Raw genomic sequence first — 15184 nt, forward strand, 5'->3', positions numbered from 1 at the left:
CAGGGAAGGCATAGAGCAAAACTCCGCATCACCTCCATAGGCATGCCAGCAAAAGTTAAACAAAAATTTATAAAATAAATTAATAAAGGATAACAGACTATCACTAATGCCATGATTCTATACCAGGTGAAGCAAATCATTTCAGAGAATTGGCTCAGGGCCTTGAGCTTGCACTGCAGTCCTGAAGAAATTGCTGAGATACTCTGGGAATTATCCACAGTTTGAATTTCAGTCTTTTTAACTATACCTATGTGAATATTAACAAGGAGTGTGGCTCTGTAGACACAGTCTGTAAACTGAAACAGTGCTGAGAGCTTGGCATCCACATAACGTGTGTTTCAGCAGTTTTACTTCGGGCTAGCCCTAGTTCTTTAGGCTGCATGTCCCTTACTGCCTGCAACTCAATTTAGGAGCGCTTCTGGGGCACTCGTTTACCTTTGCTTTCAGCAGAAAGCAACCCTGTTTGTGTGGTGAATCAAGATGCAGTAAGAGTGGCAGTGGGAGTGAGTGGAAGGTTTGTTTCAAAAGCAAACCCCTGACCTGAACTGAAATGCTAATGGAGACACAGCCTGAGGGCAGCTGTCTGTACACAGCTCAAGCACTTGAGATTTGTGAGCTTCCCGACTGTGCACAGATTCTGCAAGAAATAAGTAGTTGCCTTTTAACTCTATTAAGACGTGAAGTGAAGAACAGAGTTTGAAGCAGGACCAGCCCTTTGAGCCACATAACAGGTGCACCTCATGGTGCACCTACATATTATGGGCCCCTGCACTGCTGAATTACTGTAATATTTGAGTACCCCAATAGTGCCATTACTTGCAGGGGAAAAAAAAAACCACTGAAGAATTTCAGGTCTTTTGCTTCTCTTTCAAACATATCATAAAATCATTTCAAACATCCTTCTATTTGTATGTATTTTATCCTGTACCCAGGATCACAATTTTAGAGGAATCCCAAAACAAAAGCTTATTGATATTCACAGCTATCTTATTCCTCCCTATGAGCTACTGATCTTCCTTGTCCGTCATGATTTTGGTGAAAATAAAAGATTTAAATATTTCCTCCAGGCTGCAAAACATAATATCTCCCCCTCCTGCAGATCTAAACAGCTAAAAAAGGAGAAAAAGATCTCTTCCATCTGAAATATTGCCTCTCTTCAAATCAGGTCTACATAAAAACCTTACTGTTTTTTCAGCAATTAAAAATTACAAAGGAAACTACAGAAAAATATATAAACAATATATATATTATCTAAATATACATAATAATACAAACATAATATAAAAAAATAAATATTTGGGAAGTCACCGTAATTCATGCTTATAATTGCACCAGCTAACATCATTCTGCCTCTTAAAATATTACAGAAAAACTATAAAAATCACATTATACAATAGCAATATGAACCCCATCTCCCAGATAATTACAGCAATCAAAATATCCTAGCCTTAAAAAAACCCAAACATAAACAAAAAATAAACTTCATTGTGATGTGCAAATAAAGAAGCAGAAATAAAAATAATCTAAAATATTCCACTTAAGGAAATAGAACATTAAGGCAACTTCTTCCATTATCAGTTAATACTAGATAACAGAGACATATGGAGTTTTAGGTGGGTTTGTACCAAGCAGTGATCCAACTTTCAGTTTAAATTTACAAAGGGTTTCTACAAATGAGTTGCAAAGACCAGTGTAAGACAGGGTTAGTGTGTATCCTGGCTATGACATCCTAGAAATTGATGCTTGTGTATTCTACTTTTTCTGTGGAGATTTTCTGAAGTATTGATGAAAGAAAGAAAACACTCTAAGTAACTTACACTTCTAGATCAGTCAGAAAAAAAAACAAATCAGTGACTGAAAAATTAAAGGACCATTTATTAACAATTGTTACATTTTCCTGTACTTCCTAAACTATTTCTTAATTTTGCATAATCCAAGACATTTCAGATTTCCAAAGGACTCTACTTCAGGACTGTCCTAGCCTCTCCAGGATGCTTGATCCAATTTCAATAATACCTTGTCCCACCTCCTCTAAGACATATACAGATATATAGATATAGATAGATAGATAGATAGATACACACATACATATGTGTGTATAATACCTGTAATTTTTATTTCAGATGAGTCATTGTTAAAATGACTGCCTTTTTTATAAGTGTTGTAATGTACCACAGAGCAAAACTTTCATTACCTTATCAGTTCTTCAACTTATGCTTAAATTTAACTGTATTTATGCCAACATAGATACAGAGTGTCTTTACAGCAATCAAAGCAGCTTCTCTGGATTTAAACTAGCAATACTACTGATCAGCATCTCTCCTTTTAACCCTGTGGATGACGTACACTCTTGGTTGGAAAAGGTAAATTAATTTTCCTTTGTTCTCTTCAAGGTTTTCCTCTTCCTGGATAGCTGAACAAGTTAAGCTTATAATATTTTTCTACAGTACTGCCTGAAAAATCCAAAGAATAAGAGAATACAATCAAGACCTTGTACAGAAACAAAGAAAAGGGAAAAAATCATTAATCTAACAACAATAACAAATTAGCAGTGTCAGTCAAAGACAAGGAAAACAGCTTTTAAAGCACTCTGCATATTGTTTTTTGTAGCAAGGTTTGTAAAACAAATTAGTCTGAGTCAAATCTGTCCCTCTGAATTCATACATTTGAGTTTTAAAGCATATAATGTGTCTCCTTCTCTCAAAACAGTATTACATTTAAGTAAAGCCATTAATTTCAATGGAGTTAGTCCTGGGTTTTGTCACCATAGATTACTGACTAAAGAAAATTGGTCCATATTTACAAATGAAAATAAAACAATCTTTTAATTTCACATCTATTATTACGAGTACATTTACTTGAGTCATGTCTCAGGAATCAATCTCAGTACCCAGATTTTGAAAAACTAGTGCTATAGCAATGATTTAATTTCATTAATATAGTGAGGTTGCAAAAAAATGTATATTTATAAGATTTAAATAGAGACAAAAGAAATCGTAATGCACTTCTAACTGAATTGGGATATAAAACAGCAAGCCTCATTTCCTGAACTCCTGTGCTATGCTATATCTTGTTAGCTAAACTCAGCTTATAATAGCGGTCATTTCCCCAACTATCAGAAAGCATAAATGAAAAAAATGTAAAAATAAAAAAATTAATTCTGTTTCTAATATAATTTGGGTAATATTTCAAATGTATCTTGTTCAGAAACTCCTTCTTCTTCATAATAGTGGTCCAAGTTCTGTCAGGTTCTCTGCAGAAATATTACTTTAAGATTTTAACTCTACAGCAGAACAGGACTGGAAATGAACGTCTCACCTTTGAATGCAAGAAGAATTTTAAAAGCCATCCCACAGGACCTTGGCTATGTTTTTGACTTGCTTCCTTTTTTTAAGTGCAGAACCTCAAGCCAGTGGAATCTAATGCCCATATATCTCTCAGCCCTGGCACTGGTCCAGGGCAGTGCTTCTATGTTCCTGGCTGGCAGCATGTGCCAGGACATCCCCATGCACAGGATGCCGGGAGCTTCCCATACTTGTTCCCTTCTGCAAAAAAAATTGCTTCTAATAAAAACTGCCCGGTCTCTCGTTAAAGTACTGTACTACAGCATTAACAGCTTGAACACAGAGTGAAAGGAAAAACATGAAAGGATGGGTTTATACCTTCAGAGGCATAAAATTTGAAATGTCCCAAAATAGATGCATTTGGGATATTTTATTAAATAATAAAAAGGCCAGTAAATGAGACTCTGACAACATGGATCTTTCTGCACTGATTACACTTTTTGCCTGACTTTAACACGGCTGGAATCAGTACAGACATATACCACTGGAAAATCACCAGAAACTTGCTTAAGAAATTTACAAATGATCTGTATTCTAAATAGATCTTACAGTATTATTTCTCTTCAAATCTTTTAGAGATTTTAATCTTTATCAAAGCGTGGATTTGGGATAATTTGTAGAAGTTTTTATTAAAATGATTACAACTGACATATGTAATTTGATTTTTATCTTTTTTATAATATACACTGGAATTTATAGTTCTTTCATATTTTAAAAATAATTTACCTTTCAAGGGAGATGTGCTATACCAGATTTCACCACAAAGTGATCTTTTTCTTTAAAAGTCAGTTGCAAGTCTTTCAATACAGGAGACATTTTACTTCCAACTCTGAAGTTTTCATTATCCTGAAGCCCTTCTATCCAGAAATCCGATTTCAACAAATATATGTGAAGGCAATGTTAAGAGTATTCATGGAAAATTTGCATGTAATTTTTGTAGATATGTTTTTAAGTATATATACTTGTATTATTTATTCCAAATAAAAACAAATTGGATTTTTCATTTGCTATTTTTTGTTGTTCTTCTACAAGCTGGGTTTTACTTTAAGGAGCATCTATTTTTTTAATCCAATGTGCACATATACAAATACAAGCATTTGTCTCAACAGATATCTTTTTAGTGCCTTTGAAAATATAACTTTAACAGTGATAAAGATACCTCTCTAAATAATGAAGTTATACTAGTAAAAAATTGTGTTTTCTTGACTCATAAGCACAACAAATCAACTAATATAAGTTAAGAATATAATTTTCACACTAGAAAAAGAAGTTCTGTCTGTATAGTTTCTCATGAAGAATGAGCATACATGAATAAATTTTTATATTTCTCATCTTACATTTAGTTGTCTATTGCTACACACAGAAATCTCTAAGATATGTAATTAATATAGATTTTAAACTATTTAAGAGTTGCTCGAGTTCTTCCTTTAAATCCAAGTATTTATCTAAATTAATACATCTCATACAAAATTAATTTTTTTGAGAATAACCTGTGAGCGTAACCCCTCAAATACAGAGAGCAAGCTAGCCAATATAGAGCAATGATCAGTAAATCATCAATTGGCAAACGCTGGAAACTCTATTATTCTCCTCAAAGAGTGAATAAAATGAGAAAAATATTTTTTCTAAATATCTTTTTCCCATCCCTTTAATAAAGAATGTCCTCTGGTTCTGAATTGCTAATATCTTTAAAATGTAATAAAGATACTTCATTTTGATGTTTTACAGAGATTAAGTCTGTTGACAGGCCCAAGACACCATTTACATAAGTTTTCAAGCAAATTGAAGGCAACATCTCATCTAACATGCAGAGGATCAACAAGAATTAAAAATGCATTTAAAAAGCACTCTAGATACCATATTTTCTCCATGGAAAATGTCTCCTAGATACTGCAATATATAGCACATTCTAAAATGCAAACATAATACAATCGTTTTCCTTTTAAAAATTTTAGAATGGATATATTTGAAAATATAATGGCTTAACTAATTAAATTACCTAAATTGTAACACAAAAAAAAAAAAAAAACAAACCATAAAAATGTCAATGTCATATCCCAAAAATTAAAATTTGAGCTTTTTTTTTTTTTTTTAGTCTCTCAGCTACCATTTCCCTTTAATTTCACTGGCGTAATTTAAAACATCCACAATGAGTTCCAAAATGCAGCAGAATTTCTAAAAACCTAGACCCAAACATGCTGTTGGTAATTTCAGATCATCTTCACTACTGTTTTTAATCACAAAGTTTTCTTCTAAAGGTGAAACCTCTGAACGAACTCTCAAGAGCAATGTATATGAAAGGTGAGCATCCCTATCAGGTTCTCCAATACACTTCAAAGGACCAAAATACCCACATATAACTGCTGAAGTTTTTCACTTTGGCATACTATCACCATTCGTCCCAAAAATTTGGTTGCATTCAACCAGTGTTTCAAAGGGTCATACCAGGTTCTTCCATAAAGATGTCATTTCAAACACAGGTTTCGACACGCCCATCAGTTGGATGAAAGAGATGAGATGATGGGTGGGAGAATATTAAATGTTAATCTACTTCCCTTCAGAGCCACTTACCTCATGCCCTGTTCTTTTTGTCATTATGGACTGGGAGCCCATTAGGTACAGCTCTTCAATGTGCATGTTCTAAAGAAGCAATTTACATATTTCCTATATCTACCCCGTTTGCAAACAAGGTCAGACCACAAATCCAAAAATAAATTTGGTCTTTATTCTTTTAACATATCTTCAAATTAATTAAATCTCTCTAAAGGCCAGAACATATCTCCAGTGCCTCACTACATTTGTATTCATCTAACTGATTGATGTTTAAAGTGAATCAAGCTCACACACGTTCTCGCTTAGAGATGTTTGCTCTACAGTTCTGACAAGAGAAAAGTACAGTGAAAAGTACATAGAAAAGTAAAGTATAGTTATTGTAGTAAAGTGGCATAAATGTCTATGTGCTGCTTGAGGGAGTCTTAGGAATTCCCTCTGATTTGTACTAAGGGAAGAAAATGAAATGTATAGGAATTCTTATATATACAGACACCTCCAACACAAAAAAAAGAAATCCATCCTCCTTCTACAGATAGAAGGGAGAATAAGAGAAACAATCTCTAGTAGATCTACCTGCAACATTGTCTATTAAGAAGATGACCTACAATTGTTATTGTCTGGTTTCTTAACAGAAATAAAAACCGGAGGAGCCATATGTAGAAATTCTTGGTCTCCCCTCTCTTAAAAAAAAAAGTCATAAAAATACAGTTATGTCATACAAGACACTTTCCTATTCTCACCCCTAAGAAGTAGATTGCATAGCTCACACAGTCTTCAGCATCAGAATAGTGAAAGAGACTTGTGATTTCACTAGGCTGGTGTGGCACAGCACAAGTAGTGGGATTTTACAAACTTTCTCACAATTAAATTTTGCATACGAACATCATTTCCTCCAAACTTAATTTTTCTACCAAAACCCCCTTTTGAGGATTCATCTAATATGACTTTTGAGGTCAACAGTGGGTGGAGGTGTGTGTATTTGAGATAAAATGACAGTATGTCCTCTTTAGAGAAAATGGACAGAAAATAGGCACTTTTAGGGCATAATCCACCTGACCTATTTTAGATGTCCACTTTACTGTGAACTGACTCAGACTCTAAAATTGCTTATGTATCTCCACTGACTACAAAGAGAGTCTGAGCTTTAATATTTTGTGTGGATGTCCATAATGGATATCTACTTTTTTGTTGTTGTTTTTATCAGATGGATTATTTTATTTTTCTATCTTCTGGGGCATTATGACTGATACTTACCAAAAAGTAATATTTAAGAATTCAGCTTCTAAGTTACTTTCTCCCTTTTAGGCAATTCACAGATCTAAATACATTATGGATCTTAGTGCAAGACTGAAGTGATAAATTACTAAGTATAGACCAAATGATTTTTAGGCAGGATAAGTGATAGAACTATAATTTGCATTTTGATTACTTTTCCTAGAAGAACATGAAATGAAGTATGATTGTCACAGTCTCTGCGAGGCACATGTGAAGCATACTGCTTGATGTAAAGAGAATAAGTGAACCCAGTAAAATTGAGGTCAGAGCCATGACATCCCTAGGTATGTGACGTTAACACCACGAAACATTAAATGGCGGCTGCTGAACTAGGGTGGAATCCTTCAACTACTCTGTGCCAGTCATCCGCAGTCCCTTTTTTCCTAAATCAGGAATGACGTACCCATTGACATGATGAATGGGATAAGTATCTAGATGATCAACTAGATGTAAACTTTCAAAAAGTTAAGTGGGATTAAAACACTTGGAAAGAACACCCTGGGGAATTTTAGGAGTGAAGAGATCTGATCCTGATTCAGCAGAGCAGTTAAGCAATTGAATGACCACAGGCATGTGCACAGTTCTCCCTGAGTGCAGTACCATTCATCTGGCTCAAAACTGGGGACTGAAACACACTGCCGAACCAGGACTTTAGGTCAAAATACAAATCCATCAGCACACAGTCAGTGTAACTTCCTTTATTATATCAGTGCAGTATCACAAGAAGAGTTATACTAAATTCATCCATATATTTGTCTTAAATTAGTTTTGAAAAATAATTCAACTTCTACTTTTTTAAAAAATCAGCTGACCAAATAAAATCAAAAAAACATCAAATTGTGCAAACATCAATTTATACAGTCACATTAGTTTCACAGTGTTTTAAAACAAAATTTTAAAAAGTATAAACATTTAAATATTATTTATGTTTATGTAATTTATATAATTTATAAATTTTAATTTATATATTTTATATTATTTAAATAATGTTTATTTCTTTAAACACTTAAACTTGTTTAAATACAGCGTAGTAATCATTTTAAAGAGAGTTTTAAAATAAAGATTTAAATTTCAAAAGATTCTGAAAAGGCCTTAGTTCAGTAATTAATGGGTTTTTTCCTTTTTATACTAGACTATTAGTGCAGATCTTCAAGGTTTAATTTGTAAGAGTTTCTTCTGATTAGCTTAGGTATCACTCTTGCACATAGCAGAAATATGTGATTAAGATGTGACACTGAAATATCTAACTTTGTGGCAGATGCTGGTCTGTGTAACCTTTTGTAACAGAAGGGTACTTTTATCATTTGAGCTTTTGGTTTCATATTTCTCATCTGCTCTTTTCTGCCAGCTTAGCTGAGAGTTTAAATCAAAACCTAATTAGACTACATATGCTGTTTAGGAAAAAGTTCTTGGAAAAGTAATGATTCATATAAGCTTTGATATTTCCAGATAACACCTAAAAAGAAATGTGATTCTAATTGTTTTAAATAACTTTCAATCACCCTCTTACTCAAATAAAAGTGGTTGAACACAGCTCTTTGATCAAAAAAAAATTCTTCAGTAACAGAAATACCAACTGTATATTCCTATCAGCTACACCATCTATGTTTAATGATGAAACCCTTGATTGATATGCATGTTTTTCAACTAAGAAGTATTATAACTCAGCCATAATAAGTATAATAACTATAAATAGCTATAACTCAATATCATATATATATCATATCATATACATACCAGTATCATAAACCTCAAATCAGAAATTATCAAATTATATTTAATTTCTGAAAAACAAAAATCTATGTATATGTGTTAAGCACCTAGGATGTCAGTCAAAGTTTGCTTTTAACAATATTGATATAAAAAGAGTTGGTATTTTTTATTTTTCTCCTTTTATATTCTAGGAGGGAAACTGAATTATTTTAATGTTATTTTAATTATAATGCATTACCTGAATTATACATTTCAATATTTTAATTAGGACTAGGGAAGACCACATTTTAAACACTCACAACTTTCACTAGGTTAAAGAAACCTGCATCAAAAAATGATGACTAGTGTCATGTTCAAACATTAACAAATACATTTGCCAAGAAAGCCCTGGCCTCTGATACCTATCACAAAGATGTAAGTTCTATCTCTAAAAAAAAACCAAACAAAATTAAAAACCTTTACATTTTTATGTCCTACTTAGTCATTTGACCCAGTTCTTAATCAGAAGTAGCCAGAATTTTCTTTTATTCCACAGAGCAATCGCCTTCTGCCTTAAGAATAAGAACTTGAGTATTTCCCCTGATAGAAGGCTGACAAGTCTTAATGAGGAACTCTGTCTTCCAGCATCAAGCCAATACAGTTTCTGTTAATTGTCTGAATACAGTACTGTGTCACACTGCATATAAAAATGATATTCTGGAAATCAAGAAATTATAGATATTGTCAAGACCAATCCCTGCAAATATAATCACAAATTTATAATATGCAAAAGCAAAATTTCATAAATATTTTTTTAAAATCTAAATTAAATTTAGGACAGAAAAACAGAAATGTAGATCCAGACTTTCAGTTACTCCGTTACTTTAGTGATTCAATAAAACTACAGCAATTTATTATGTCATCTAGTTGAATATGCAATGCATTCAAATATTTTTCTTATATTTACTGTCTAGCCACTACTGTTGTCTGACTATCCTAACAAGGAAACAATATAGAGAGACATCAGACTTTAAAGATAGTTTCCAAGAAATAAATTGAAGATGCATTTATATTGAGACAACACTGATAGCCCTGAACAACACATAAAGTCTACTGACATTCTAATAATATAAAATGAATATGCATGTTCATTGATACTATCAAAAAAAAGTGGGTTTCCTAATGTTCTAAATGTGCAAAATTCTCAGCATTTTCTACAAAACTTTCAAAAACTTCAATGTAATTCAATAACAAGTTTAATAGTAAGACCTTAATTACAGGACAGCACTCTTAAAAAGAAAAAGGAAAAACAGCAAGAAAAAAAAGACTGAGTATACTTATATATTAAAACCAAAACTCACCACATAGAATAGCTAAATGTGAACTGATAAGTCAGACAGCTCCTGCCTGCAAACTTCTGCAATACCAAACAATTCAAAGTATTCTTCAGAGACCAGGAAACATGTAGTGGAACATGGAATATTTTGAAAGTAAAGTTTATTTTCTTCTGGTTTCAGATAAATGAATAAAGTCTGAGGTTTAGACTCGTGCATCAAAGGCATTTTTGAGATGTACTGTTTGTTATCACCAATAGTACTTTCAGGAAAAGCATATCTTGCTGGACTGAGAAATCCCCCACGATTTTCACACTTTGCTATGAGAAGTGACTGTGTCAAAGGTGGGGGATAGTGTTGAGGAGACATGGGGAAGGAGAAAGCAACACCCAATTACAAGTTTTAGGTTGAGTGTTATTCAGTGTAAATTTTATTGATTTTTATCGTCTAATATAATTGGTGAACTCGGTGAAAAGTTTTTTTTCTGTGAATGGGGCCACCCTCCCAGAATGCTAAAGATGTCTTAAATAGAAATATACTATTTAACAAGCCTTTCATTGCATTAAGCCAAGGCTTACATACATGATTATTTAATAAAGGCAGTATTTTCAGTATTTTGTTTAAAAGAAAAGCAGCTTACCACATAAATCATGACATGAACCAATAGCATGTGTCTAAGCGTCATAGCTAGATGTCAAGTTATTTTCTGTTCTGATTCTTAAGCTAAGAATTATCTAAATATCCAACACATTAAAATAATAATTTCCTGATTGAGTCTTATAAATGAATATATAAAACACCAGAAAGTCCAGCAAAACATTGCATTAGTCACAAAGTATTTGAGTTTCAAGTTTCACCTCTACACTCTTCGGAGTAGCCCACGCACAAGTACATCAACACACACGGCTATCAGACAGCTGGACGTGCCATCCACTTCTCTCTCTCGGCCACCCGCACGGATCAAAAGGCTCCAGAGGGACCCAAAAGCACCAAGTCAGGGCGCGGGGTAGAGAGAGGCTTCTCCCCTCCTGGCCCCGGCTGTTTGGGCTGCCTTGCAGCACCTTGGACAGCGGTCTCCGGGCCCGCCGCTCAGCGCAGTATAGCCCAGCCCAGCCCAGCCCAGCCCAGCCCAGCCCAGCCCAGTCCAGCCCGGCCCGGCCCGGCCCAGCCCGGCCCAGCCCAACCCGGCCCAGCCCCGCGCCAGAGGGCTCATCCCCTGCCCTCCGCACCTGCACTAGCTGGGCACTTGCACTGCCCACCAGATTCCCTGGAAAAAGGGAAAACCCACTAAGTCGCACCCTTGGTTGGGGTTTTCTTCCTTTTCCCTGCTGGAATATCTTTCATTTTTAACACAGACTGGTCGGCCAAATTCTCAAAACATAGAGCAATATCGTCTGGCACTCAGAACTGGAGAGATGTAGGTCGTTGGCACTGTGTTTGTCTAGCTCATTTAAGCTTCACACAGTCATCTTAATGTCAACAACTTTTTCCCCATCATTAGACAAATATTCCTTCTCATTGGGTGTCTGCAGGGGAAATCATTATACAGCATACATTTACTGTTCTGTTCATTTTCCACATCTTTTACACTTTCATATTCTGTAGAGCAACTGCGCACTTTGCAGTAAAGTTCAGCCAAACTAAACTGTGACACAAAAAAATCACTTTAAGCAAGTAGATGTTGATGGTTTGGCAGCACAGAATAGTAGGTCAATTTCTGCTTAAAGAGCTACTGAAATGGAAAAGATGTCCTTACAGCAGTAGACATCTATTTACAATTGACACCCTTTTTTACTTTTCCAATTCACTCTGGAAATAAAATGGATTTACATTATCAGTAACTGAGTACATAGTATATATACAATGAGTGTGTACACACACAGTTTGCAAACTAAAAACAGTGGAATCAAAACTACTGATGAATCTACCTTATTCTTGTCAGGTTTAACAAGAACAAATAAATATAGCAACTTTCCTACTTTATCCAATTAGATAATGGGCTATTTCAGCTCCTGGAGGGATTGTGGATTGATTTTTGTGGCAAAGACGTGAAAATTACACTAACGTATTGGTGAATGGGATTCTTTAGGCATGGACTGTTACCATTAAATGATTTGAGAAGGCCCTGCTGAAGTTACAAAGTGCGGAGGTACTCTAGGCCTCCTGTTCAGAGCAGTGATGCCTGTGCACTGTTGTGTTTAACTGCTAAAGCAGAATTTGGTTCAGACTGGTTAGTGTAGGGCTACAGTAGTCGAGATAATCCAGTTCAGGTCAGAAACCATTCACCTCAATAAGTACTGAAACGGGGAAAGAAGAATGCAGGTAGATAATTTAGGTGCTCAGGACAACACTTCTTTCTGCCCTGTCTTGAGAGATAGGCCAACTAATCTTGTGCAAAAGTAGAGAGAAGGCAACAACAAGAGACAAAGTAGGACCCTCTGCCTTCTAGCACAGGAAAAGAAAAACCTCTAGATCTCTTTGAGCCGTCGCCAGTGGCACCAAAGAAAAGAGCTGTGTCTTATCAAAACGTTGTTACCATCACTTCCCAACCAAGGGTCATCGCGCTGCCCTTAAACAGACACCCTCGTCCTCCAGCTTTTCCCAGATCCACAGATTTTGGCAGAGCGCCTGGAAGCACGGTCCCGCTCTCCGCTTCCGAGGCGGCCCGGCGCCACGACGCTCCGCCGCCCTAGGGCACCGCCGTCCCCGGGGCCAAGCGCCCGACGGAACCATCCGGAGCCTCCGGAGTGTGCCCCTGGCCGCCGCAGGGGGACGGAAAGCCAGTTCTGGGGGGCACCGCGGCCACCCACAGCCCGGAGGGCCGGCGGCCAGGGCAGCACCGTCGGGCAGTCCGGCCTCGACCGCCGCTCCGAGCCCCGCTCATTGTCATGCAGCCCCTGTCGCTGCCTGCCGCCAAGCCGCATCCGAGCCCGCTGGAAGCCGGCAGCCGAGCCGGAGCCAATCGCATATTCATGAGGAGGGGGAAATCCAGCGCTACGCTCCCAGAGGACCGAGGATCACTTCTTTTTGCTTTTTCCCAAGCTTCCCCCTCTCTCTTCCTCCCTTTTAACAACGCGCTAACGGGGGCATCCCGGCCGATACACCCCACAGCTCCGCCTGCACCGTACGAACCGCGGCCACCGGCGCCAGGGACAGAGACCGAAGCAGGCACAACAGGGACCACGGCAGCCACAACAAGCCGAGGGAGACACGCCAGCCCGCCAGCCAGGGACAGGAAACACAGCAGGGGCTCCTACCTTACAATCCTCAGGACACGATTTCACCGAGTACTCATCCGACTGTAAATATTTCTGGAGCATAACCTCAAACTCTTCGTATTTCTCCTGAGCGTGCTGGTCGTAGCGCTGGTAAGCCTGGACGCACTGGCTGCAGGAGCCTTCCCCCCTCAGCACCACATCCAGACTGCAGTTCAAAGTGTCCGGATTGGACAACCCGGCAAACAACTCCCAAAGTGTGTAGGAATTACAAAAGGAAAGGTAAAAATCCGTCAGGTCCCAGCCGGGCGCCGGGCTCTGCCCCGCGCCCGGCGGCGGCCCCGACCCCCTGCGCGGCCGGCACACCGCCTCCGCGTCCCCCACGCTGAAGCACTGCCCGGACGAGGACCCCGGGGGGGGACACGTCTCCAGGGGCCTGGTGGTGGAGTTCCCTAGGAAAGCAGCTTTGCCGTGCCGGGGCTCGGTGCCGTTGTTGCGGCTGCCGCGGCTGCCGCCACCGCTGCTGCCGGGGGAGGGCGGGAGGGAGGGCGAGGGGGGGGCGAGGAGCCGGGGCGCGGGGGGCGCCGGCTCCCCCATGCCCGCCAGCAGCTCCGGCTCCGCGGGCTCCGGCTTCTCGGGCGGCGGCTGCTCCTTCTCTCCGGTCCCCGTGAATTTGGCCTCGGCGCAGAACCACAAGTGATCAGAGAGCAGGACCGTGAAAAACAAGAGCGATGCCAGGGACAGTCGCCATTTCTGAGCCCTCTCTGAATCCGTGAAGGGTTTCTCGTTCTCCCGGGGTGCGAACCAGATTTTTAAGCCGTCATCATACTGCCGACTACACATCCAAGCACCCCTGGTCATATTTTGGGAACGCACAGCCCTGGCCGACTCCACCGTGAGGGCTCCTTTGCCAGTGTCACCACAATATGCATTGACTTAAAAGATTGGGGGGATTTTCTTGTCTGCCTTCCCTTCTCTCTCTCGCTCTTTCGCTCTCTCCCTCTTCCACTCTCCTCCCTCTCTTTTTCTCCCTCTTCTTTCTTTCTTCCTTCTTGTTCTTCCTCTGAGATAATGTTGATTTTCGCCGGTGGCTCTACCTTGGTCTCACTACAAGAAGCAGCCCCAGTCCATCCAACGCGGAGTGCCGTGGAGAAGATAAGAGCAATAACGCAGAGAGAGGAGGAGGGAGAGGAGATGGTGGTGGTGGTAGTGGTGATAGTTGGTGGTGGCAGGGCTGCGCGACTGGTCCTTTGCCCCTCTCACCCAGGCATGGTCAGATCGCAGCTCCCCATCTCCCTCCTGAGAAAAGCCCACTGCCTCCGGACAACCGCATGTCGCGTCCCCCGCTGCCGACGGACGGCTCCGGGAGGGCTCCTCGCCTCTTCTTCCTCCCTGCCGCCGCCGCCGCTCCTCTTCCTCAGCCCCGAGCCGCGGCACAGATGCCTGCACCTCTGTCTTAGTCTCCTCTTTCTTCTCTCCCCCCTCCGCTCTAACTGGAGAGACGCTGCTGCAAGGCTCCCGGAGCGCTGCTGAGGATGCTGAAGAGGAGGAGGAGGAAGAGGAAGAGGAGGAGGAGGAGGCTGCCGGGGCCGCCGCCGCTGCTGCTGGTGACAATGGGCTGCGGCTGCCGCCGCTGCTGCCGCCGGGCGCGGTGTCCCCGGGCGCACGGGGCGGAACTGCCTGGCTGGGGGCCCCCGATGGGCACAGGCATCTTGGGCCCCTGGGCTAAGTTGCCGCCATCTTCGTCCTGGAGAAACACTTTTTTGGGGGG

At 39.4% G+C, this 15184-nt stretch overlaps 1 protein-coding gene across 1 annotated transcript in view; it reads right to left on the reverse strand.

Annotated features, from left to right (window-relative positions):
* FAM155A (family with sequence similarity 155 member A) overlaps positions 1-14944 on the reverse strand; it is a 458504-nt gene extending 443560 nt beyond the window's left edge. Inside the window, exon 1 of the mRNA XM_017816592.1 lies at positions 13456-14944. Within this exon, the coding sequence (XP_017672081.1) occupies positions 13456-14274 (819 nt within the window). The 5' untranslated portion in view covers positions 14275-14944. The remainder of the gene's footprint in view (positions 1-13455) is intronic.
* Between the last annotated feature and the right edge of the window lie 240 nt (positions 14945-15184).

The sequence above is a fragment of the Lepidothrix coronata genome, unplaced genomic scaffold (genome assembly GCF_001604755.1).
Source record: "Lepidothrix coronata isolate B3197 unplaced genomic scaffold, Lepidothrix_coronata-1.0 Scaffold57, whole genome shotgun sequence".
NCBI classification, from domain to species: Eukaryota; Metazoa; Chordata; class Aves; order Passeriformes; family Pipridae; genus Lepidothrix; species Lepidothrix coronata.